Source organism: Nymphalis io, chromosome 27, assembly GCF_905147045.1.
Source record: "Nymphalis io chromosome 27, ilAglIoxx1.1, whole genome shotgun sequence".
In the NCBI taxonomy this organism is placed as follows: Eukaryota; Metazoa; Arthropoda; class Insecta; order Lepidoptera; family Nymphalidae; genus Nymphalis; species Nymphalis io.
The window spans coordinates 7,921,182-7,947,814 of record NC_065914.1 but is presented as its reverse complement, the minus strand read 5'-3'; the positions used below and the strand labels follow the sequence as shown (position 1 = coordinate 7,947,814).

The following is a 26,633-nucleotide window of genomic DNA, read 5'->3' as shown; positions in this document are numbered from 1 at the left end:
TAGTGGTCCTTGCTTTGTACACCATCTTGAAACGAACGAAGAACGGCAAGTAAAAAAACTAAGCGTACTTATATAACATATTTAATTCTTGTAATAATTATATTGTCGGTAACAGGGGGCCATTTTTTAGGCGCATCTACCATACAGGAGGTTTTGCCCATAATCTGATTTATGACCTTAAGAGGTGGCGGGTACCGACGGGATAACGAAGGAGGAGAACCGGGAGTTTGCGCACCTTGGGAGAGGCCTATGTTCAGCAGTGAACTACGATTGGCTGTTGATGATGAATGACTACATCTAACATAGACAATTTTTGAGAAGCTAGTTGGTGGTATTTTTCCAAGATAGCGGCGCGATTAGCTGTCATTTAAAACTTGGAATCAGGACTGAAATGTACCAGTCTTGTGCTCTCTTTGATCTTCTATAAATGCAACCCCCTTTTATGTCTTTAATGATTGGATTTGTGGTCAAAAAGTTCTTATTAAGCGGCCATTTTAGCATTTTCATTAAGGCCCAGTCTATGGCCTTTCCATCTAGATCTTATTCAAACTATCCTATTCACACACTAAGCTAATTTGTTATGTTATAGGTTAAGGGATAAATAAAAGATACATTATATAATAATTAGATTAAGTATATAACACAATTTTTAAAACATATTGTTCAAAATATATTTATTTATTTAATTAATCAATCAGCCGAATCTCATCTTCATTATTCTCTCGTTTATTCTGAAAAATAAAATTGGAAGATTTACCAAAAAAAATGTTATCTTGTAATTTATAAATTTCTAATAATTGTTTATATATGTTCAAGATATCTTGGTGGTGTAGGAGCTATCATTAAGGAGTGTGTTAAGCATAAAAAAGCCTAAGTCTTTGGGGTACAAACCGGCTTCATACCAATTTTCATTACGATCGGTTCAGTGGCTTAATCGTGAAATGTAACAGACATATGTATTCATGCTATATATATATATATAACTTATCAACTTAGAGTCAACGTCGATGGTCTTATAGTGCATGTATTTGGTTAATATATGCAAATAATTAAAAAAAAACATACTTGCGGACTTCAGCTCTCCTCTGTGCTTGGAGGTCGAGCGCGAGGGGATCCACTTGTACCCTGGAGTCACTCTCGAGTCCCGGCATCACGTCTGAAAACCCTTCACTGTCTACTTTTACTGAAATAAAGTGTGTCTCGTGTATTATTTAGTCCACTAGTGAATGGGAGGAGGAAATGCTGCTAGCAATATTGGCATCGCTTAAAGGCGTCATGGTTAGCCAATGTACTGTTGGCGATGTAAGAAAGCTAATACGGAGCTATTATTATGCTAAATACTATGTATATAAAAAAATAATAATCGTCCCGGCTTCGCACGGGTAGATAAGAAGAAAAATGTATTTTGGATTGGATTTGCGCAGAATCATTTCTTAGTGAGCGTCTACCTCGGGGAAGGAGTAACTGTGACATAATTTAAGTCAATCGGGGATATAGTTCAGGAGACCTCGTAATGAGTGGTATTTCGCTCATATATATCTAGACGATATGCTTTAAATACAAATGCAACCTAATAAATTATTGATGCAGGTGTCTGTAGATATTAATTAAAAATAATTATAAAAATATGTGTAGTGTTTATTTACTTATTTGGCTACGAGCAATCATTTACGTTAAAATATAAATATAAAATAAAACTTGGTTCAACATTCAAATAAATAATGAAAAATAAAATAATAATATAATGAAATACATATAACAAAAAAGGAAAATGTTAATGTTAAAACGAAATATGGATAAGAAAATATTAATTGTTATTTAGCCTTTGATTGTGAAAGAAAGGAGAATGTTTTTGTTAATAGCTTCTTTATGGAGCACTAGGGAGTAGGGCGCGAGAATTCCACGATTAGCATAACGTTTTTTTAGAAATATAGTTAATAAGTCAGATGAAATTTCAACGATAACATTTGACGTCGCACATATAAAACTGTTACGTGGGTAGGTACCGCCCACTCATCAGATATTGTACCGCTAAGTAGCAATACTTAGTATTGTTGTATTCTGCTTTGAAGGGTGAGTGAGCCAGTGTAACTAAACAACGGACATAACATCTTAGTTCCCAAGGTTGGTGGTGTATTGTCAATGTAGGAAACGGTTAATATTTCATACAGTCAAAGTCTATGGGCGATGGTGACCACTTACCACATGTCCTGGCCCATTTGCCCATTCGCAAATAATGTAATTCTAGATTATATATCTTAGATCTTACCAATACGGCCGATATCACTGGAGTGTAAGCTGCCATCATAGTACACGGTGCCCTCGGTGTCTGGCTTCAATTCTGATAAAATGTAAGGGTAAGGTATCCATGATAACGAGGAATTATGATGCCCAAAAGAAACACATAGATCTTAGTAGAAGATTGGGGGTTAAAATTCAGACAAGCAGTTCTGGTCTCGTGCTCTATTAGGCTCTTGACTGTTCACTTCCATACCACATACATGTCTACTTGATGGTAGGGTTTTGTGCAAGCCGATCTGGGTAAATACCACCATCACATTCTGAGCATGAGATTGCACTGGCAAAGAGCAATCCTCCGTATTTTTAGCATAAAAATATTGGTTAACAAAAAATTATCTATTAATTATCTTCAATATTGAGCGAAGAAAAAATAAATAAACCTTATGTATAGGTATTAGGTATGTGATTATATATTAGCAAAAGCTTTTAAGGTATTGTTCGAACAGTCTATTCTTACCATAATCTCTTAATTTATCCTCAAGTTCTTCATTATCTGAAAACGGAAAATGCATATTAATATTCGGTGATGGGAGTCCATCAAGTCTCCTCCTACCTATCTCGTACGGTAGGGGGGTAGCATAAGAGCGTTTTTGACGTGAAAATATTAGGTAGATATGTAATAGTATATATTATACTACCGCAAACAACAATAGTTGGTATTGTTGTATTTCCGTTTAAAGAGTGATGAAGCCAGCGTAACTACATAACGGGCATAACATCTTAGCACCCAAAGTTAGCGGCGCATTGACGATATAAGGGATGGTTAGTATTTCTTACATTGTCAATGCTATGTGCGGTGGTGACCACTTACTATAAAGTGGCCCATTGGACAGAAAGTCCAAAATAATATTATTGGCCTCACCTGGAAAGAACATAGTCCACGATGGTTCTGTCGTCGGAGTACTTGAGGGATGAGGATCTTCTGTAGTCGATGTTTCTATAAGAAAATAATTATAATACATTTACTACTAGTATTCGCCCGCAGCTTTGTTCTTGTATTGTGGTGAGGAGCTGGTATTGGGTAAAATATAGACTGCGTCCGTCTTTGCAGTTCAAGCTTGCTTCATACCAAATTTTATCAAAATCGGTTCAGTGGTTTAGCCGTGAGAGCGTAACAGACACAGTTACTTTCGCATTTATAAGATTAGCATCGATATACATAGATACAAGGCACTGGTTTTCATATGTTTAATAGAGTATTATATATGTACAAAAATCGATATAGAAATATACAAATTATAAGATATAAGCACCATTTTTTAAATATATTATTTACAGTAGCAACTTTCTTTATAAATTCTGATATTTTTTTAACGATATAATTTAATAAGAACCTTGTATACGAATCAGTAATCGACATATATGTATTAATATTAAACTTTAAAGTTATTTGTAAGTCGTGATTTATAAATAACAAGAACGTGAAATTCGCGCTTGTAACGTGAATAGACTTTTAAAGCGAGTGAAACGATGAAAGCCGAGATGGCCGAGAATCTTAACCGATGATCATCGGTTCGCACCCGGGAAAGCACCACTGAATTTTCATGTGCTTAATTTGTATTTATAATTCATCTCGTGGTTGACGGTGAAGGAAACCTGCATGTGTCTAATTTCACAGAAATTCTGTCAATGTGTATTCTACCAACCCGCATTGGAGCAGGGTGGTGGAATAAGCTCCAAACCTTCTCCTCAAAAAGGAAGAGGAGGCCTTAGCCCAGCAGTGGGACATTCACAGGCTGTTACTGAACGATGTTTTAAGAAATGTGTATCGAACTTGATGACAACAGTCAATTTATTTTAAAATGACTGTACATAATTTCCACATTGACAAGCTGTAGTTCTTTAAATAATAATATTATATAATTAAACCTTCTTCTTCTTTGACGAGCCGGTTGGCGTGGTTGGTAGATACTTGCCTTTAACGCCTAAGGTTGTAAGTTCGATTCCCACCCAGGTCAGACATTTGTATGCATGAACATGTCTGTTTGTCCTGAGTCTGGGTGTAATTATCTATATATGTATGTATTTACAAAAGAAATGTAGTATATGAAGTATATCAGTTGTCTGGTTTCCATAGTACAAGCTCTGCTTAGCTTGGGATCAGATGGCCGTGTGTGAATAATGAATAATGTCCCAGGATATTATTATTATTATTTTATTCTCCGAAACGAGCCGCATCTTCTGGTATGAGAATATTATTATGTGTATTGGTTATATAGTTGTTTCAATTAGGCATTACAAAAAAAACCATAAATTTTATATATAACTTACTCAGTGTGGTAGGTTTCTGCGAAGTACTGCCTTGTAAAATATTTTTCTTTTCTGATTCCTTGCTTTGTTTTAAGGGTGGCATTATTGAAGCGGGCTTGAAGTCTGAAAATTAATCGTCATAACAGTTCAGGAGACCAGATAGCAAAAAATAACACGTGAATTGTAATCAAAGATTGCTGTTAAGTCACTGAAATTTAATGTACCCGGTAGTAAACTAAAATATCGTGAAAAAACCTACAGAATTCTGTCATTGTGTATTCACTATCCCGCACTGGAGTAGCTAAATGTAATAAGCTCCAAGCATTATCCTCGAAAGGATTTCTATCAAAATTTTAGAGGTTATTTTATTTTAATGTTTATAGTTTAAGCTTATGTAGTCAATTTAATAATTTCATTTCGTGTTAGCGTTTATTTACGTCAGTATTTACTGCATTATTATATGTATATATATATTACCTATAACTTGCAATCTTCTCAATGTTTTCTCCACACACCAATTAAGTGCTTCTAATGTTTGATCTTGTCCAATTTCTTTGCAAAAATTCAATGTAATCGTCATATATGGGTCGCTTAGAGTTGTAATTTTTTTCAAATTAACTTTACTAAACGTGGGAACCGTATGCCCGATATCAATTACATTTCCTTTTATATTCACAACCCGTGTGACTGATGGTTTATCTTTTATGTGAATGTTTTTATTGGAATGCTTAATCCACCTTCTTTCTCTATTGAATTTAATAATTTTGGTCGTTTTGTTAACAGGCAAAAGTTGTGTTGTGTTCGGTTTCGATTCGTTTCTTTTACTTTTCGTAACATAATCTGTATTTTCTGGGGCCGCTAAAAATGTTGATAGAATTTTATTTTTATATATTTCATCAATGAATGTGTTGTTGAAGTAATATTTGTATATTAAATCATCTATCGCGTGATTGTCTTTTTCGTCCAGTAATAATTTATTTTGATTTTCAATGTCGCTGTTTTGGGTCAGCGGTATTGAAAGCGGGCGGGTTGGGATGGAAAATAAATTGATTTTAACACGTTCAGTTGTTGTTGATCTGGTTGAATATTCTTGATTTATTGTTTTAGTTTTTTCTTTAAGATGATTAGCCTTCGGCCTTAAAATATTAGAGTTTAATTTTTCTTTAACATTTTTATTCTTTACGTAAATTTCTTTAGCTTTTTTCAATATTCTTGCGAAGTTATTTTGTCTGTGTGCGATTTCGCTCTGAGTTTTGGCTATTACATCTTGTTTCAAATTAATTTTTTCGTTCTGTGATAACATAAGTTTTTGTGCATCATAGAACTGTCGTTGTTGTGCTAAGAATTTTTTCTGTTGATTTTCGAATTCAATTAAATTCTTCGATATTTCTTTTTCTTTTGACAAAAAATACCGTACCTTGTCATTTAATTTTGTCTCCACTTGCTTCAATTCCTGATTCGCCTTCAGAATTTCAAAGTATTTCGAGTTAAAGTCTCCCAATTTTTTCTTTAAAGCTTCAACATTTTTTACAAAATCATCATTCAAATTATATAATCTGTTATGGATTTTTTTGATATCATTATGTTCTTTCATTATTTTCTTGAATGTTTTTGTCAGCATCGTTAGCACTTTAACGAGACCTCTCTCTGTAATTGGTTTATTTTTGTTATTCGCCGTGAATTTTGGTAAAGTTTTATATGTATTCGTATCAGGAATTGGAGCGGAATTCTGCCACACTACTTCGTCTCCATCGAAAGTATCCCTAACAGTGTTCTTTTTGTCGATTACTGTATCATTGGCTGGCTTAAAATGAACTTCAGTAAATTCAGCTTCGTTACTATGCTTATAACGATTTGTAATTATTGAAGATCCATTATTATTTCTTCTTATAAATGAAGTGGTATTAAGTTCATTTGCTTCTGTAAAATCTGTTCTAAGCTTTATATTTTCATTATTTGATTTAATAACATTATTTAATTTAGTTTTTGTATCTCTGTTTGAATTTCTTATATCTTTATTATGTTCAATGTGATTTTGTTTTGAGTTATCAATATAATATTTTTCGTTATCATTTATAAGGGCAGCGACTGCGTGAGGGTAGTCGTTAAAAACAGATCCAGGCTTCAGTGTTGAAATAAATTTGGACTTTACGATTGATTCCATTTGTTGGTCTTTGTTTAAGCATTGCGATTTATTCTTACATTTATTCAAATTCTCTTTTGAGGGCTGTTTCGTTTCAACTGTTGACAAAAAAATAATTATTATGGTATTTATAATAATAAGTAATTGCTTTGGCATCATCAGTTTATTGTTTGTTGTGATGAATTTCGACAACGGATAAATAAATATGTAAATAAAACCTTCTCCTCAAAAAGAGAGAGGAGGCCTTGGCTCAGCAGTGGGACATTCACAGGTTACCAGTAATAACTAATTTTAAATATAAATAATAATGTATTAATTTAATACATAATAAGCATTTGACATTCAAATTCGTTTCAAAAAATTACAGTTTCAAATAAAAGGCGACAGTAATTTGAATAAAAAAATCTAAGAGATTGGCTATTCGTTTTATGTCTGACTGAAGGTGGTGAAGTCATAGATGGCATGTTTGAAGAAATGAAGTTATTATATAAATAAATAAATGGCTATCTATTATATACCACGGGTTAATAATATTATTTTTTTATATATTTTGCTCCGACGCTATGGGAAGAGGATGTGAAGCGACCCATATAGTACTAGAAATTTTTGGACCGTCTCTACTCCAAGGAGAACCGGGAGGGTGCTACTAACCAGCTAATAAGGTCACGTTTTATAACACGTATTGTTTTGTTTTTACAGTTTTGTCAGTGTGCAATAAAAGTGCATTACAATTACTACGCGTCAATAAAGTTTATTCTATACAGTCGTCTCTTTCTATTCTTGTATGTGTATAGTATCTTATATACATAAATAAATAAAACGTATTAAATCATATTAATGTGTGTATAACAAGGTAGATAAATATATATTTTTTTTTTATGTTAAGATGGGAAGACATGCCACCTGATATTTGTCAGCATCACAGACACCATGGCGCATAGACGGTGGCGCTAGAAGAAATATTTCTCACACATTAAATGCGTTACTAACTTTGTGAACTTAGATGGCTCATTCAACCTTCAAACCAGAACACAACAATAATAACTATTGCTGTCTGGTTAAATGCGTGGGTGGTACCACCCAAATTACCATTCAAATTAGATGAAAATTAACAAAAACATTCACAAAATCGCTTATTGTATCTTTTTTGAATAGAAATGTTGTTTTTTACTTTGACCCTTATATACCTAATATAATCATGTATGCAGCTATACGCCTACTGCTTACCCATCCTGGCGGTTGGTAATTTCCTTAACACAGGTTATCTAAATAGCCCATAAAGGATAATGAGTTCCAGTCACCGAATAAATTAAGGCAAAACCAAAGTTTAATGTTATGCCTTAGTACATAAGCTTAACTTAAGTTTTTAATCCGTACGTCAACTTATGTTTTATTTTTGTGTGTTTAAATAAATTATTATTATTATAAAATTAAATTATAATTGATCATAATCGACTTACTAAGTGGCGACCTCTTGTTCCTCTCAAAATAGCTGGTCAAGAACGGTGAGTTTTGCATATTGTTGTCACCAAACGCTTCGAAGTTATTCTGCAGTATACTATCAGCGTCCAAGGAGTTTGCCCTGAAGATAAAGTCGCCAGGGTTTTTGATTTCAGGCTTATTCCTCACCCAAAGACCTTTGTTCACAATATTATTTCTTTCCATCATCGGTTTCACGGAATCGGACTCAACTAAACATGGAGTTAATATAAAGTTAGATAGATTTAAAAATATCGATATTATTATTGATTTGAACATCACTACTCTGTCATGTCACGGTTGAAATGAAATGGTGGTTAGATCCGGTATTCCGCTTGTATATCGGTTGTAATCTTAAGTGTTAGTTTATTTGTAAATATTAGTCGGTCGAGTGTTGCGTTGTTATTTATCGATAATTTTCGTCCTAAGGCTGCGATTTCACCAGGAAAAGTTTTCTTGTAATCAACTTATATTTTAGAGGTCAGTTTTGAGTTGAAATATACGTGGTGTATATTTGACATCCGATTGCTTAGTGGATAGAATGCGTGGATTTAAAAAAAGCGGGTTCTGGTTTACTTGCAATACGAATGCGATTTTGATTTGTTGGCTGGATTTCTGATATCTCTTGCTCCTCTGACTCAACCTTTAAGCCAGAACACATCGATACAAAATACTGTTGAGCGGTAGAAAGGGTGAGTGGTATGGGATATACCTCGACGCAGAAAACACTACCAACAGTGAATTATTAATTTATATAATTAGCATCCAGACATGAAACTGATTTTATAAAAGCCTCGATTTTAAAAATAAAACACCAAATAAAAATTGATTGTTGTAAATAACTCGCTCAACTCTTAAAAATCCCAATAACACGTTTGAAAATATTCAACAAATCATAAGTCGCGCCTATAATGACTTTATTCCGTTACCTTTTTGTCCACTAACAAAATGGCGGTTTTATTTTAGCGCGCCTATTTTTTTTAACAGTGTTGTATAGATCTAGGAATCTCCTAAATATAATATAATTGATATTTGCATGTTTCTCATAAAATATTTTAGTTCTAGCTTAAATATTTATCTTGTTATTATAAAAACCTCATAACAGTTGACATTCAGTATTTTTATTGACATTTTATTATTATAAAAAAAATAATCTTAAAATAGTTTTTTTGATATCGAACTATCGATAACGACACGTCACTAGCGATGTTTACCGTCGTGAGTTGTTTTGTATGTATTATCGTTCCATCGTATATTCAAAGTTTTTATTCGGTTTGTAATCGATAAACATTTATTTTTATTTTGATTTCTCTTAACAAAACATGACCTCATGTTTCACTTAAGAAACTCATTTAACTTAAGAAACTGCTTACAGTTTAAGTATATGTGAAGCTGGGGTCTATTATAGGTCCTGTATTACAGATCACCAGGACCCAAGAGTTCAGGTATAACACAGGGCAGAACAAGCATAGAAAGGAATCAAAACAGTCGTCGGTTATTCCCAACATGTTACTTAATTTATTATTAAGTAACATGTTGGTTAAGGCTTATTCCACCAACCCGCACTGGAGCAGCGTGGTGGAATAAGCCCCAAGCCTTCTCTTTAAAAAGGGAGAGGAGGCCTTCAGCCCAGCAGTGGGACATTCACAGGCTGTTACGGTTACGGTTACTTAATTTATTAGTTTTTTGCGTAGGAATAATAATAAAAATTTTAATTTTGAAATTTATTTATTTCTATATAGGGTTTAATACTGTATTATGTATTTTAGATATATAATATTCTATATACATTTATCACACTTTACATGTCTCCTTGTTCGAGTCGCTCACCTTTCTGTAAATAAAGAAACTTATGAAATATATAATAATATATATACGGCTTATAAAAGCTGCTTAGCGGCGGCTTAGTTAAATATAGTTTTCTCTCTTTCTGTCATCGTTGGTTTGACGTTTGAAAGAAGTAGACAGCATTGTTTAACCGATATCCTCCTGACCGAGTTCAGCCACTGCAGTCAATCTCAAGAGTGATTAGTGAGCGTTGGACATACTAAGTACACAAGTGTGTGCGCAATAACAGATGCACTCTCTATTTCCTTATTTTCATGATCCAATCGGACGGCTATCCGGTACGAATTGGCTCAGGACCAACTTTATGTGCTTTCCGAGGCACGGGAATGTACACAGTTCCGCAGAACCACTCAATAACTTTTTTTATTGGCCCGACCTAACCATTCCTTACATTAACAACGCGTTGCTTGTAATTCCTCTGGCTCACTCATCATTTATATTAGACTAGTTATACAAAATATTTCGGCTGTTCTTTTACCAGCGATGTTCGACAGGTGAAAGTGTGTGGTACCTGTTCCAAGGTCCGTCCCAGAATTTCTGTTCCCGACCGAAGTCCTCTGCGTCGCGCACGGACTGCGGCATGTCTGCCCCGAGCGACTCCGGCAATAGCAGCGCCACGCAGCCGCCGCACACCCCCATCGCGCCCAGCAGCAGCAGCGGCAGCGCCGACCACAGCGTCGCCTGTGACACCGACACGTCTGGATTGATATATGATGACGCGGAGTAGCGCGCTTGTGTCAGCGAGAGTCAAACTAATTGATTCTTTTTCGATAACGGTGGCTTTAGTTCGTTTTTATTTCGACTTAAAATTAAAATCATTATGAGAATATTTAATTGCGATAACACAAATGATACGTAATATTGCATCTTGGATTTGTCATACCCACATTATTTTAAGTGAGGAGTTTAAATTGTTGTTCTTTATGTTTATGTACTACCCGTGTTTTGTATATATAATATATAAGTATGATAATCTTGTTTTCTCAAATATTTGAAGTGAATTGTATTCTTTTTTTTAGAAATAAATCTTAAGCCGTAATAACTGCCATACTTAATAAATATTTAACGATTACTTAAGATGGTCCTTTATGTATGTTTGACAGTCAAATGTCAAGTTTTATTTAACCCCTCGTGCTTATTGCCATTACAAAGTTCAGTAAGCTCATACATGTACTTTTAATTTGTCATTTTACGAGATAAATTAATCGTGAAGCTACCACCGATTTAGAATGTATATTCTTTTAGAAAAACCGGTAAGAAACTCGGTAGTGACTGTTCCAAAATGAAAAAATGCTATCTCAATCAGACTAATATTATTTGAAGTGAAATTTGTGTATGTTTGTTTGTTTACAACTATACCATTAACTGTAATGAAATATGGTACTGAGATAAATCAAGCTATTTATGGGCTACCTTAATTTCAGGATTTGGATTTTAGTGTATAAATTACGAGATCTACATGAAAAATTCATTGGAAACATCTGAAATGGGGCAAAACGGCTAGTTAACATCATCCTTATGGCTCACCGAGTACACTATGTACGGCACGAGGATGGTGGCGAAGTATCCCGCGATGTGGATGAGCGCGAGGCCCTGTGCGCGGAGCACCGTCGGTAGCAGCTCTGCCGCGAACTGCATGCCGATGTTGTACGAGATGTTCACCGCAAACCGGCCCACAATGGCGAGTGATGCAGACGGGAGCCCTGAACGGAATTTACTTTATTATTTGGTGAACCCTGCATTAAAGAGGTGATACCCGATGATAATGGCCTATCATCTTGTTATATCGTAAGGAAGTTTTCATGAGCTGGATGATATTATGCGATAAATTTATCCGGACTGGTGCAGTGAGTGAAGTAAGCTTTGAACCAATTCCTCAATAGGGTATGATTATTTATCCAGCGGTGGGACATTTACGGACTGTAACTTTTTTTTTTTTAATTTATTTGATCATAATACAACAATTCTCCTGTTTTTGGATTTCGAATTTTTATTCGCTAATAGTGACTATAGCGAATATAGTTATATGGATTCTGAAAAAAAAATCCACTGGCTGACTAGCTATTAAGCTATTAAAGATACATCCAAGCAGCAAACAGACACACGCCAAATGACAGATGGGTGATATTCTAATACTATGTCGTCTGTCTCTCTATACAACCTTCAACATGAATCTATTACAAAAAATGATATATAATCATATATATATATATATATACAGTCCTTTCATCACATACTCTAACAATATACATATGACATGATGACATACATACCCAACAGATTATCGCGTCAACATGTTTTTTAAAATAAAATGTAGAATAACAAATATGAAATAAATGACCTATACATGAAGAAAAGAAAAAAAAAACAACAGGAATTTAATGCATATATATTTATACGTTTAATTAAATGAATTAAACTCACCGAACGGAACGGTGGTAGCGAGGATGCTGAACAGTCCACTAATTACCATCGATCCAAATGCGAGCCAACGTCTCCCGATCCTGAGAAGGAATTATTCATTTCATCCATTTGGTTCAAGCTAAACCTGTACACCTGGAGATTTTTTGTTTATTTGGAAAAACTGGTTTATATCCCGGAGAGAAAGTTTGTTAATTATCTTCTTTTATATAATAAATAATATTATTGTATAATACTCGTATGCAGACGGGCGAATTGATCACCTGATAATTAACGGTTATCATTGGCGCTGTAAGAAATAACTAATTATTACGTCATCAATGCCCCATTAATATTGAGGACTAAGATATGATGTTCCGTGTGCCTGTAGTAAAACTGGCTAACTCAAACTTTAAAAACACAACAATACTAAGTATTCGAATAGAATATCTGATGAGTAAATGGTACCTAACCCGACACTACACTGAAGATTTTCAGGACGTCAGTCTTTTCGAGATTAGAGTGGCTCTCGGACAACTCAAAAACAACAAGGCACCTGGTGATGATGGTATTACAGCCGAGCTTCTGAAGGCGGGTGGTACACCGATCCTCAGGGCTCTTCAGAGGCTTTTTAACTCCGTCATTGCCAAAGGTCAAACGCCAAAAGCATGGCACAGAAGTGTGGTGGTACTTTTCTTTAAGAAGGGTGATAAAACCCTTCTGAAGAATTACAGGCCCATCTCACTGCTGAGTCATGTTTACAAGTTGTTTTCGAGAGTCATTACGAATCGTCTCGAGCAAAGGCTTGACGACTTCCAGCCACCCGAACAAGCCGGATTCCGGAAAGGCTTTAGCACCATAGACCACATACATACGCTGCGGCAAGTTATACAGAAGACTGAGGAGTATAACCAGCCACTTTGCTTAGCGTTTGTGGACTATGAGAAAGCCTTTGATTCGATCGAAACCTGGGCTGTGCTGAATTCTCTTCAAAGGTGCCAAATTGATTATCGGTATATCAGGGTGTTAAAGTGCTTGTACGAGAACGCCACCATGTCGATCCGACTCCAGGATCAGAACTCAAAACCTATCCAACTGCAGAGAGGTGTAAGACAGGGAGACGTGATATCTCCGAAACTGTTTACCGCTGCATTGGAAGATGTTTTCAAGCTTCTGGACTGGAACGGACTTGGCATCAATATTAACGGCGAGTACATCACTCATCTTCGATTTGCCGATGACATTGTAATTATGGCTGAGACCTTGGAAGACCTCGGCACTATGCTCGATGACCTCAGCAGGGTTTCCCAACAAGTGGGTCTAAAAATGAACATGGACAAGACGAAAATCATGTCGAACATCCATGTTGCACCCACTCAAGTCAAGGTTGGAAATTCTGCACTCGAAGTTGTAGACAACTATGTCTACCTAGGTCAGACCATCCAACTAGGTAGGTCCAACTTCGAGAAAGAGGTAAATCGTCGAATTCAACTCGGCTGGGCAGCGTTCGGGAAGCTACACGATATCTTCTCATCCCAAATACCGCAGTGTCTCAAGTCGAAAGTCTTCGACCAGTGTGTGTTGCCAGTGATGACGTATGGATCAGAGACGTGGTCGCTCACAATGGGCCTCATAAGAAGGCTCAAGGTCACTCAAAGGGCAATGGAGAGGGCTATGCTCGGAGTTTCTCTGCGAGATCGAATCAGAAATGATGAAATCCGCAGGCGAACCAAAGTAACCGACATAGCCCGAAGAATTGCTAAATTGAAGTGGCAGTGGGCGGGGCACATTGCTCGCAGAACCGACGGCCGCTGGGGCAGAAAGGTTCTCGAGTGGCGACCACGAACCGGAAGACGCAGCGTGGGCAGGCCCCCTACAAGGTGGACCGACGACTTAGAACGAGTCGCGGGAAGCCGTTGGATGCGGGCAGCGCAAGATCGGCCAACGTGGAAATCCTTGGGGGAGGCCTTTGTCCAGCAGTGGACGTCTTTCGGCTGATGATGAAATGGTACCTATCCAGGAAGCACGAAGCCCAGTAACATTTATTTAGACAGATTAGATTGATGTCTACCGATATACATTTGAGCAAAAAGAATATTTAAGCGCAAATCGTATCGAATAATAGTTTATAAGCCAATTGAAATGACATTGCAACAGCTGTCATTAGCTTGTTAATATTTAACTTAATTTTAAAGTTGTACTCACACGTCCAATGTCAACACGAGCAGGATGTCTGCCGGGAACTCGGTGGCGGTGGCGACGGTGAACGTGAGGAACACGTCGAGGCCGAGCGCGCCCACGTTGCGCACGTGGCCGTCGAACACGAGCGACACACACATCCACAGCACCACCAGCAGAGTGCTGCGGCGGCGCAGGCGCGGCGAGCGGAACAGGTCCAGCACGGTGTACTTCGCGTTCTCTTGCTCCACTCTCGCTATCTCTTGTGCGGTTTCCTGATCGACCAATCATGATGACGATTGTTTATAATTGACACAACTCATCATTCACAATACAGGTCGGGCCGAGTCTGGTTATATATTCGGGTCGGCGCAAACACAGACATTGAATTTCCTCACTTTCATAATGCGACTTGATTGGAAAGGTTTCAGTCATAGAACCAAAGCCTTTACGTGCTCTCCGAGACACGGGAGTATAAACTCTACCAATTTTCAAATACCAGAAAACTTAAATAGCTTATTATTGGTTTAAGCCGAGGTTTAAACTAGGACCTCGAGATTTGCGGCTTAATAAAGGTACGGCAATACTTACATTTCTTATATTCTTCTTAAAAACAAAGATATGACTCACTTTAAACTCCTTAATGATCTCATCAGGAATCTTCTTTCTGTTCATTCGTTCGCATTTCTTCAAGATCTTCAAAGCTTCATCTATTCGACCTTGAGCTATCAGCCATCTGTAAGATTTAGTATACATTATATTTGGTATTACTAATAATGAGTAGTGATGGCCTAGTGCATGGAACATGCTTTTTTTTATATATTCGCCGAGAGGGCAAATGACTCTACTCCACCTGATGGTAAGTGGTAGTAGAGTCCAAACGCGACGACGGCCAGTACAGACGGGAAAAACGTTCTGCACTAGCCGCCTTCGCCTTGCCGGCCCGCAAGATGCCTCTTCACGCCTCGTTTGAAGGAACCCGGGTTGTAAGAGGAGGGGAACACGTGAGCTGGTAAGGAATTCCATTTTTTGGAAGTGCGACAAAGAAAGGAGTTGCCAAATTTCTTTGTGCGCGATGGAATTGATGTCACAGTTAGGCGGTAACATCGAGAGCCAGCTCGCGTAGATTTATGAAGGAAGGGGGAAGCAGGAATTAGAGAGAATAATTCCTCAGAGCACTCGCCGTGATACAGTCAATAGAAAGTGCTCAGCGCTGCTATCTCTCGACGCAATTGTAAAGGTTCAAGGGTGTTTGTGACCTTTACGTCGCCAATAATGCAGACCGCACGTCGCTGCAACCGATCCAAGGCCTCCATTAGGATGTGGATCTAAGCAGGAAATTCCAGTTCCAATTCGTACCACTACTGAATTTTCATATGCTTAATTTGTGCTTGTAATTTATATCATGCTCGGCAAAGAAGGAAAATATTGTTAGGAAACCTGCACGTATTGGATGAAATTCTGCAAAGTGTATTCATCAATACATATTGAAGGAGTTGGTGGGTAGACCAGAAATCTTCTCTTTGGAAAAAAACCCTCAGCCCAGCAGTATGACATGTACATTATAGGCTGTTATATTTGCTTTGATTCTTTCATAGGCAGTGCCATATCAACGCGAGAGACATAACATCTTAGTTCCCAACGTTGGTAGCACATTGGTGGTATAAGTAATGGTTAATATTTCTTACAGAGCCAATGTTTATGAGAGCTCGTGACCATTTACTATAAGGTGGACTATTTGCTGGTACACCTATGTAATCTACAAAAAAATGATGGAAAATATTGTGTGTGAATACGCACTGAAGCAGCATGGCGTGATCACCTATTAAGAAAAGCAACCCCTACTTAAAAAATCGTCATTCACCTTGCGCTCTCCGGAACCAAACATGGGGTGAATATCGACAACACCAGAGGTACGCTGGTTATCAGGGTGTATATCTTCCAATCAGACACCCCCAGAGCGATCCAGGGCAGAAGACAGGCGGCGAACGTGAAGTAAACGGCTATAGACATATTCGCGACAAATGTCCGCCATTTTGGACCGACGTACTCTATCACTGTAAATAATAATTGGCTCCTCTTAATATTTGGTGATGAAAGAAATCTACATATTGTAAGCGTATAATATTTAACAACATATTCGTAAATAATTATAAAGAATCATCATAGGTTGTATAAAATTCTCCCAGTTATTGAATTATATTTAATTATAGAATTTTATTAATGTAATAGATACTTCTTGGTTTGACGTCCTTATAAATAAATTTAGAACATGATATTGTCATTTTAAAATTGACAGTAATAAAAGGATCAGTCGTTTGTTATACGATAATGCATGCGGACATATTGTAATTGATATTTTAAAGAAAATGAGAAATAAAATTAATCATTGTAAACTGGTCATATTGAAAATTATTTAACGTTCCCGTTAACCTGAAGTTGTTGCTACATTAATACAAATTTTACTATAAATCTTATTGATATTGAAAATGCCAAAGACTGGCGTACTTTTTAGCGCTTATAAAAAATATTCCTAAAATATATTTAAAGATGCAAGTTATCGGGAAAGCTTGCACGATAGTAATAAAATTACTCACCAACGATGTACATGATCACGAAGCAGTTGTCGTACGCCAGACCCACGAGGAACCGGCACAGACAGAATGACCAGAAGCTGTTGGCGAACGCAGTGCCCACACCAGCGAGAAAGCCGGCCAAATTCGTTCCTGAAAAATTGCATAATATGTCGCCATTGTAAATTTTGGTTAGACCTGTAGAGCTATTCTGTTAGAATATATTTCAAAACTCAACCCAGATCACGATCGTAAAATGTCAGAAAGTGATATATGACATTGACTATAAAATGTATATATGTTGAAGGAAGGGCTTTGTGCAAGACCGTCTATGTAGATTGGTCCCACTCATGATACTATGTCTAGGTTCTACCTCCAAACAGCACTACTACTTTCTACTGGTGGTAGAGCTTTGTGCAAGCTCGTCTGGGTAGGTACCACCCACTCATCAAATATTCTACCGCAAAACAGCAGTACTTGGTATTTTTGCATTCCGGTTTGAAGGGTGAGTGAGCCAGTGTAATTACAGGCACAAGAGACATAACATCTTAGTTCCCAAGGTTGGTGGCGCATTAGCGATGTAAGGGATGGTTAATATTTCTTATGGTGCCGATGTCTATGGGGTGGTGATTTACCAACAGGAAGCAGACCATCTTCCTTCAGACCTATTTTATAAAAATAAACTTAAAAGACATGCATCAATATAGAGTATCACAATACGTCGGCTTAAAATATTGCATGAGTGGGATACGAAGAAAGTTACTGCTGGAAAACTTCGAAAATAAGAAAAAAATGGAGCGAAATATTGATAGTAGCTGTACAGAAACGACAGGACAAACATTACATAAAACACACAGTTACTCTATGGCGAATGAAAACAAAAACTTAAATGAAATTACAATAACCTTCCGCTGAAAACAACCGAATGACTTCTTGACAGAAAAATACACTTTTTACTCGCCCGGTGTTTGAATCCAGGATAGCTAAAGAACTATTAAAGAAAATTAGTCTCCAAATGAACGAGGCAAAGAAACATACTATTATACTGTTAATATTTGGTAACTTACCTACTATAGCGGGTATTCTTCCAAATTTGTCAGCTATCCATCCAAAAATTAGTCCACCAACTATCGCCCCGCAGAAGAAAACTGCTTGCGCTGTCGCTGGGTATTCATCCTTATCACACACCCAACCAAGCTATATGTAAAAAGGAGACAAAATATATAGCATAATATAAGAATAGTATTGCATTGATTTTAGTAAGAGAATATTTAAGGTTATTAGATAATTAGATAATATGAGGATATTAATCTGATTATGTATTTATTAGCGATTTTTGCTACGGTAGCCTTCAAAGGGGTGCTGTGCAGACATATTGTAGTGCCAGCATGTGTGTGTGACAAGCGCATTCCCTTCCTCACTTTCAAAGTCAATTTTTTTTAAAAGAGTGACTAATGAGTTTATTGACAGTTTTTCTCAGAAGTATCCACAGTCAAAGCTTATATAGTTAGATAAATTTTTACTACTTGGTGGATGGGCTTTGTGCAGGCCTGACTGGGTACCACATACTTATATTAGTCTTCTGCTAAATAGCACCATTTAGTATTGTTGTGTTGCAGTTTGAAATGTGAGTGAGCCAGTGTAATTAATGAAACAAGGGACATAACTTCTTAACTTCCAATGTATGGAATAGTTTATATTACTTACAGAGCAAATGTCTACGGGCGATGGTGACTACTTACCGTCAAGTTGCCATAGGTATTTCAGATCATATACCTGAGTAGCGATGGTTTCGTAAGGCACGTCAGTGAAATTAAATTCCCATTTATCCTGGCATTTTTTCGTCGGCCATGTTGTGTTTGGTATCAAACTGCCGCCTTCGAGAACTTTCGACCAGTCTACATCGTAGACGAGACACTTCTCGTATTTACTATCAGCGGCTTGCGGGATGGATAGATGTCGCCTGCAACACATAAAACAAATTATTTGTTATCTTAAATAATTGTTAAATTATATGATCGGTATATTAATTTTTAATTAATATAAATACAGATTAAAAAATATCTCGAATATAAAAATGATCATTGAAATCAAAGCAAATAAAATCTAAAAGTTTGATTATTTTCTCATGCGACCGACGAAATTTATATGATATCAGCAGTGCTATTCTGTAAGAACTCACTTCATTGTTCACCCGTGCAATGTTGACAACCGACTTATGGTGATATACTATATTGATGCATGTATTATGGTAATGTTATAATTATTATGGTCAATGTCGCAAAAAGCCGAGATGGCCTAGTGGTTACAACGCGTGAATCTTAACCGACAATCGTGGGTTCAAACCCGGGCAAGCACCACTGAATTTTCATGTGCTTAATTTGTGATTATAATTCGGTGAAGGAAAACATCGTGAGAAAACCTGCATGTGTCTAATTTCATTGAAATTATGCCACATGTGTATTCTACCAACCCGCATTGGAACAGCGTGGTGGAATAAGCTCCAAACCTCAAAAGGGAGAGGAGGCCTTAGCCCAGCAGTGGGACATTAACAGGCTGTTACTGTACTGTACTGTAATGTCGCATATCACTTTCTGACATTTCACGACCGTTTACTGCGGTGAGTTTCGAGTTTGTTCTTACAGAAAAGCCTACAGGCCTCATTTCTGACATGAAATCATAGCAATCGCTCAACGTGGTAAAATTTTCATTCTATTATTTTAAAATGTACCTATATGTACTTGAATAAATAATATTTGGTTTTGGAATTTATAAGTTTAATTTTTATATATACTACATTTAAAAATATAATGTAATCACGTATTAATCCAAATAGATAACTAACCGTTCGTCGACACTCAAGTGCTCCAACTCCTGCACAAAGCACCAATACTCAGCTGGAACGACGGTCATGAAGATCTGGGAGAAGTAAACGAAAGCGAAGAAGAATGCGTATGGTATCATGAGAAGGAACAGCATCCGTTGGTACCAGCCAAAGTCTCCAATGTATGGGAAGAGATCGTCAAGATCTTTGAGCTGTCTGTTTCTTCGTGTGACGCCATTTACTGTAATACAAAAAAATACATAATAAGTATTACTAAAAATACAGTTTTGGCTGTTGTTATTTTGAATTCATAAGTTTCCTTCGCCGGTTCTTTTCAGGGTATTTCTTCCAGAATCGGTTGATTCTTGACAGTATATATTTAATGAAGAAGTCTTTGACTAAGGAATTCTCAATAGTTTAGTCGAATTAAGAAGTAGATAGTATTACTCCAGCTTCAGATAGCACGATCCTGGTCCAGATTTCTTTTTGTATTCGGCATTCAATTGGACAGTGACTACATCAAATTCAAGTGAGATAAAAAGACAACTGGCACACGTGATCACAGATTAATAAAAAATTAACAACATACAAGAATTGTCATACTTTTAGTATTTTCCAATTCCAAGGTCACATTGACAAGATCCCGGGGTTCAGCCGCGATCTTGGCCATCTTCTCATGTGATTCCATTCTCGAAGTCGGTTTTTTCCTTAAAAGACACTTTTTCCGACGTCTTCCTGATCACTGAAATCTAAACACTGAAGCGTTGAACTGAAACAATGGAAAATTCTATAGATTTTATGGATTGCTTGAAATGAAATCAAAACAAACTTCAACCCACGGCTTCGCCCACGTGTACGAGTTGTGGCAGCTATTAGTAGCCTATGTCCATCTTTGAGGTTCCATCTTTATACCGAATTTCATCAAAATCGAAGCCACTAAGGCTTAGCCGTGAAAGCGTTACAGATAGACATAGCTACTTTCGCATTTATAATTATAACATTAGTATAGCTACACTTTAATAATGTAGGCTTTGCGAGAACTTTTAAATCGTTTACAAGATTAAATTGAAAGTTAAAACGGATTCGGAATGTAGATTCTTAAAACCCAATTATTCTATCCAGCGGCTTTGGACTGATAGGCTTTAATAGTGAAATTATTATTATTGATTATTGAACACTAATTGTTAACGTATTTTAGTGGAACAAGATGATTCAAAATATCATTTAACGCGATCGTGGTCACGATCCAAGTGACAATGTGATCACACAATAATTCATAGTTCAGAATGTCAGTGAAATATAAAAAAATTAAATTATCTTCCATTGGCTGTTAAATTGCTTTTAATTGAAGTGCATCGCTAGTGGGCTTTCAAATGGCACTTTGCCGCCTAAATTGGTAATTTACCCAGATTATATATATTAGACCGTTCATTAATAAAGCAGACATATTATTTTTTTATGATGACGTCACCTGTTCAGTGGATTTTCATACGGATTTTAGCAATGGATGGAATGATTCGCAAGAAAGTTTAGGTGTATAATAAGTGCTTTGTGTAAACTGAAATCCGACGGTGAATGTTTAAGATGTCGGAAAAAATCATGCCGATTGGGATTACTGGCGTGCGTCGCGTAAACCAATAGATTTATATTACGATATGAACGTCTTACAGCAAAGCCGGGGTGGGTAGCTAGTATTAAATAATTGTAATCTTTATTCAAGTTATTTAAGTGTACAGTACAGTACAGTAACAGCCTGTTAATGTCCCACTACTGGGCTAAGGCCTCCTCTCCCTTTTGAGGAGAAGGTTTGGAGTATTTAACTGTAAAAGAACATTATTGGACTGATACGCCCGGCTAGAATTCATAATGGTTATATCCTCACAAAATTATACATTGTAGAATGATAAAATTGATTGGCTGCTGAGTACAATAAGAGAAATATTTGCATCGTATATAAGAATCGGTTATTGAACTAATATGCACTCATTACGCTTGTTAGATAACTGCACGGAGTCAGTAACTCCTTTGTAGGACAATGAGGCTCTATATACAAGTAAATTATGCTGTAAATGAAGGGTAACATCGCGAGGAAACTAGCACGGATGAAAAATGTGGTGGGCTAGCCTGAAGGCCTTAGTTCACATTTACCATAGTACTTTTTTACTATTAGTTAATAATTTCATCCAGCGGCTTCACCCACGTGTGAGTGGGGGGGGTTTAGGTAATCTTTTCTGTATTGTGACAATGTTTATGCAAAATTTCATCTGTTTTAGTTTAGACGTGAAAGCGTAACAGACAAAGTTTGTTTCTATATATATTTATAATATTTAGTACTAGCTTTTCGTCGCGGTTTCACCCGCGTAGTTTCCGTTTCCATGGGAATACGGGAAAAAATATAACCTATGTTACTCGCTGATAATGTAGCTCTCCATTGGTGAATTTTAAAAATCGGTTTAGTGGTTTAGGCGTGAAAGGGTAACAAACAAACAAACTCACATTCGCCTTTATAGTATTAGCTAGGTTGAAATACAATACAATTATATGATACCATCAAGTCAGGTATATAGAAAAGGTCATAGTGTACCTCACAACTCTTCACACGCGGGTGACAGCTAGTTACTGTACAAAAGTAAAAGTATTAAATTGATAACTCGTTATAGTAAGAGAAGAACAAGGGACAAGGATCTACGTCCCCAAGGTTGGTGGTGCATTGGCGATGTAAGGATTGGTTAATATTTCTTACAGCACCAATTTTTATAGGCGATGGTGATCGATTACTACCAGGTCTGGTGCAAACCATTTATTTGCCAGTCCACCTTCCTATTTAAAAAATATGTAAAATGGTTTTCTAGCTTATCGTATCTCAGACTATTACTTATAAATTAATTAAGAGCGTGCCAATCTCGTGGTTATAATCAGCGATGGCTTAAGTAATTAATCAGTGAATAAACACTATATTTGTTTTGAAATGTATCTTTATAACGTAACAAATTAAATGACAAATATTCCTACTTAATATTATAAGCTATTTATTCCTCCGACTCTTTTTCCCGTAGATTATTTTTAAATACATCTAAATATAACGGCGATGCGACTGGTAATTGATATTATAAATTACGAGAATCGCAAAATGTATGATTTTATAAATATAAATGTATGATATTATTTTCATTGGTGGTAGAGCTTTGTGCAAGCTCGTCTGGGTAAGTACTTTGTGTAAACTGAAACCCCCACTCATCATATATTCTACCGCAAAACAGCAGTACTTGGTCTTGTTGTGTTCCGGTTTGAAGGGTGAGTGAGCCAGTGTAACAGGCACAAGGGACATAACATCTTAGTTCCCAAGGTTGGTGGCGCATTGGAGATGTAAGCGATGATTAACATTTCTTACAATGCCAATGTCTATGGGCGTTGGTGACCACTAACCATCAGGTGGCCCATACGCTCGTCCGTCTTCCTGTTCTATAAAAAAATAATATTAATAAAACAACATTAATATACATTAAATTTAATATATGTATATAAAATTTATATTAACTAGGGTAATAAATATTGAATATACATTTATTGTTTGTATTGGTTGCCTGGAAGAGATCGCTATGTAGCGATAAGGTCGCCAAAACTGTATGCTATTTTTATTTAGGCTGTATCCATGTTTTGTATTTTTTTTTCTCTTTGAAGTGTACAATAAAGTATAAAGTAAAGTTTGTATGTATTTGTCTTCAGAGCTCACATTATCTCTTATCTTCTCTATGTCATTACTGTCTTTGTTCGGTGGTTTATTCAGTATTTAATTTAGTATAATTTAATGATTGATTGTTTTGATTAGTGTAAATTTGAATTGATTTGATTTAATTCCGATTTGTATTATTGTAATTTTTGTCTTTTTACTATTTATTTGTATTTATGATCCCTGTTTGGTCGAAATAAATTATTTTATTATTATTATTATTATCAGTGACGAACTTACTTATAGGAATACTTCCTAATTTTTAATTTGAATGTTACCCGTAAAAGCATATTTGATATTTTGTTTTAAATATGAATTAATATTTATTCTGAGCGCAAGCGTTTTATTGCCATTGTGGTATTTGATCCCAAGACTTCGGAATGTACAGCTATATAATCTAGCGACTTGACCTACCGGGCATATTTTAAGATATAGTAACAGAAAATCAAGCAAATACTGTTATATACAATATGTATATAGGATTCAATTAAAGATAAAATGTTTCTTATCTTGTGAAATTATCTTAATGGGATAAAACTATTTATTAAATAATATAAATAGTCGCGATAGCTCAATGGATTTAATATGTAAATCATAATTAACGATTGCAGGTTCAAAACCGAACGCTTGAGGTAAATAATCTTTTTTTAAGAAAGATATCGTTAAACCTGCATGTGACGGTTGGTTAAATTCCAAGCTGTATCCATTAGAGCCCAACTGTGGGATTATGTGCAAGTGATAAAAAGTGAAAAGTTATATTAACGTTCGTACATTTCAGTTGCAAACATAATTATAATTCAGTACAAAATGGATGGGCTGATAATTCTGTTATGAGAGTTTTTATCTCATATCGGTTCGAAAAATTTGGCGAAAGCTGGTTCCAAGTATGGCTGATTTCCTCAAGATAGTTTTCTTGAGATGAATTAGGAAAGTGAATAGTTGCACTTGAAATTTCAATGGTCAACTTGCACTGATCTAGAACCATGCGTGTTCACTGAACCTCGGTTCAAGGGTTAAAATTCATCACAATTAATTAAAAATAGCTTTCAAGTATATTCAAATATAGTTCATTTTATTTGTAACCATTTGTAAATCATTTATAAATATTTTATTATTATGAAACACAATCATGCTGCAGTGCTATTCTGTAAGAACTCACTTCACTACTCATCCGTGAAATGTTGACAACCGACTTATGGTGATATACTATTTTGAGGCGTGTGTTCTTGTAATGTTATGATTATAACGGTCAATGACGCATATTAAATTCTGACATTTCACGACCGACTTCTGCGGCGAGTTTCGAGTTTGTTCTTACAGAATAGCCCTACAGTTCTTGTTGGTATATACTCTTGTCGTAATCTTTTTTGCTATAGTTTTTTGATGTAGCCGAGGTGGCCCAGTGGTAAGAACGCGTGAATCTTAACCGATGACCGTGGGTTCAAACCCAGGCAAGTTCAAACAACCACAGAGTTTTCATGTGCTTAATTTGTTTTTTTTTTTATATAATTCATCTCGTGCTTGACGGTGAAGGAAAACATCGTGAGAAAACCTGCATGTGTAATTTCACTGAAATTCAGCCACATGTGTATTCTACGAACCAGCATCGGAGCTGCGTGGTGGAATAAGCTCCAAGCCTTCTCCTCAAAAAGGGAGAGGAGGCCTTAGCCCAGCAGTAGGACACTCACAGGCTGTTACTAATCTTTTTTGTATATAATTTTTTATGCTTATTTACAATAACTAAACTATCAGCTCTTACGCGTCTCACTGCTGGGCTTATGCCTTCCTTAAGGAAGAGTTTTTGAGCTGGAGTAACAGCTACTTCAATGCTGGTTGGCAGAAACGTGAGATTTTTTATCCCAAACGTTGTTAACGTATCTTAAAGAGTAAGTTCGTTTGTTCAAATATGTTAATATCTATAAAACGATTTTAAAAAATATATTTTTTGCGTTAGATATCTATGTAATGATAATGGTTTCTGGTCGGTTATACTCGTAGAATCTACATTTTAAAACGGTGGCAGGCTTATATCAAATAAATATTTTCACCCAACGCGAAAAACTGCTCACAATCTCGCTACCATTCAACGCGGTCATGATTTTTACAGTAGCTATGTATAATGATATATAAAACTTATTATTTACTTACCGCTGGTTTTGCTAATTTTCCCCAAAGACGCTATAACGTATGAACGCAGAAAACGTGTATATGACGTCACTGAATGCGTGTGTCTCCAACGGCGACTGTCAACGGATTGATAAGTCTTGATCAATTATTGTGGTTAAATATATATATTGTTCATTTATTTGTTACAACGTATTTTGAACCTTACGAATAATTGTAATAGGACTCGCATTTGATTGGATTCGTTTGTGATGATGAATTAGGCGCTGATTGTTAAGCTTCAGCATTGAGTATTTATTTTTTAATGTTGGTTAATTTTTAAAGGTACTTGGGATCCATGGAACAAATTTATATCCACTTGAACCCTTGCGATGGCGGTTTTCAGCATGGAGAGGCGCCCGTGCTGTGTTCCGCTTGTGGCTTAGCGTAGTTCCTCTCAAGGGGACGAAAGGCCCCTCTGCACTCTTTGCGTTTACTAGCAAAGATTAGTAGTGGTATTGTATTATTTATAAATATTTTTGATAGGACCCTGTTTCCGGTTGGCGGTCTTCTTGTTTTGATAAGCAATAACAATTAAATAATAATTAATTGAAGTAATTTAAGTAATGTTAATATCAGAAATGTATGTTAATGTAAGAAAAATGAAAATCTTCTTTGTTTAAGAACACTTACAGATACTTTTGTATCGATTGAATTTAAGCTAGAATGTTTATTTCAACAACAAATTCAGCTCCTCATTATTGGATATGATTAATTATTTGAAATAAGATCGCAGATTCCGAG

At 36.1% G+C, this 26,633-nt stretch overlaps 2 protein-coding genes across 3 annotated transcripts; both read right to left on the bottom strand.

Annotated features, from left to right (window-relative positions):
• Nucleotides 1-613: 613 nt before the first annotated feature.
• Nucleotides 614-8,461, bottom strand: LOC126778808 (uncharacterized). 2 transcript variants are annotated; one of them, XM_050502496.1, is made up of 8 exons: nt 8,155-8,461; nt 5,029-6,792; nt 4,573-4,674; nt 3,164-3,238; nt 2,759-2,794; nt 2,270-2,341; nt 1,066-1,183; nt 614-731 (listed from the first exon to the last, which is right to left on the bottom strand). In XM_050502496.1, exons 1-8 carry the CDS (start codon nt 8,450-8,452, stop codon nt 695-697), a joined length of 2,502 nt encoding a protein of 833 aa, XP_050358453.1. In that variant the 5' UTR covers nt 8,453-8,461; the 3' UTR covers nt 614-694. The 2 variants fall into 2 exon arrangements, with proteins under 2 accessions (XP_050358453.1, XP_050358455.1); XM_050502498.1 differs by having other exon boundaries at nt 1,066-1,156.
• A 1,435-nt stretch (nt 8,462-9,896) lies between these two features.
• LOC126778829 (carcinine transporter-like) lies at nt 9,897-25,972 on the bottom strand. Its single transcript, XM_050502531.1, has 13 exons — nt 25,875-25,972; nt 20,600-20,765; nt 20,018-20,237; nt 18,949-19,135; nt 18,240-18,369; nt 17,197-17,325; nt 16,464-16,656; nt 15,230-15,335; nt 14,627-14,874; nt 12,446-12,525; nt 11,549-11,724; nt 10,533-10,702; nt 9,897-10,007 (listed from the first exon to the last, which is right to left on the bottom strand). The coding sequence occupies exons 2-13, from the start codon at nt 20,682-20,684 to the stop codon at nt 9,968-9,970; spliced, it is 1,764 nt and encodes a 587-aa protein (XP_050358488.1). The 5' UTR covers nt 20,685-20,765; nt 25,875-25,972; the 3' UTR covers nt 9,897-9,967.
• Nucleotides 25,973-26,633: the final 661 nt, after the last annotated feature.

Coding starts and splice junctions, on each gene's coding strand:
- LOC126778808 (XM_050502496.1), bottom strand. CDS start 8,452: ATGTTCAAATCAATAATAATATCGATATTTTTAAATCTATCTAACTTT. Junction 2,795..3,163: donor GTGGACTATGTTCTTTCCAG/GTGAGGCCAATA, acceptor TTCCGTTTTCAG/ATAATGAAGAACTTGAGGAT. Junction 2,342..2,758: donor GGATAAATTAAGAGATTATG/GTAAGAATAGAC, acceptor ACATTTTATCAG/AATTGAAGCCAGACACCGAG.
- LOC126778829 (XM_050502531.1), bottom strand. CDS start 20,684: ATGGAATCACATGAGAAGATGGCCAAGATCGCGGCTGAACCCCGGGAT. Junction 18,370..18,948: donor ACGAAACCATCGCTACTCAG/GTATATGATCTG, acceptor TTTTACATATAG/CTTGGTTGGGTGTGTGATAA. Junction 15,336..16,463: donor TTGGTTCCGGAGAGCGCAAG/GTGAATGACGAT, acceptor TAAATCTTACAG/ATGGCTGATAGCTCAAGGTC.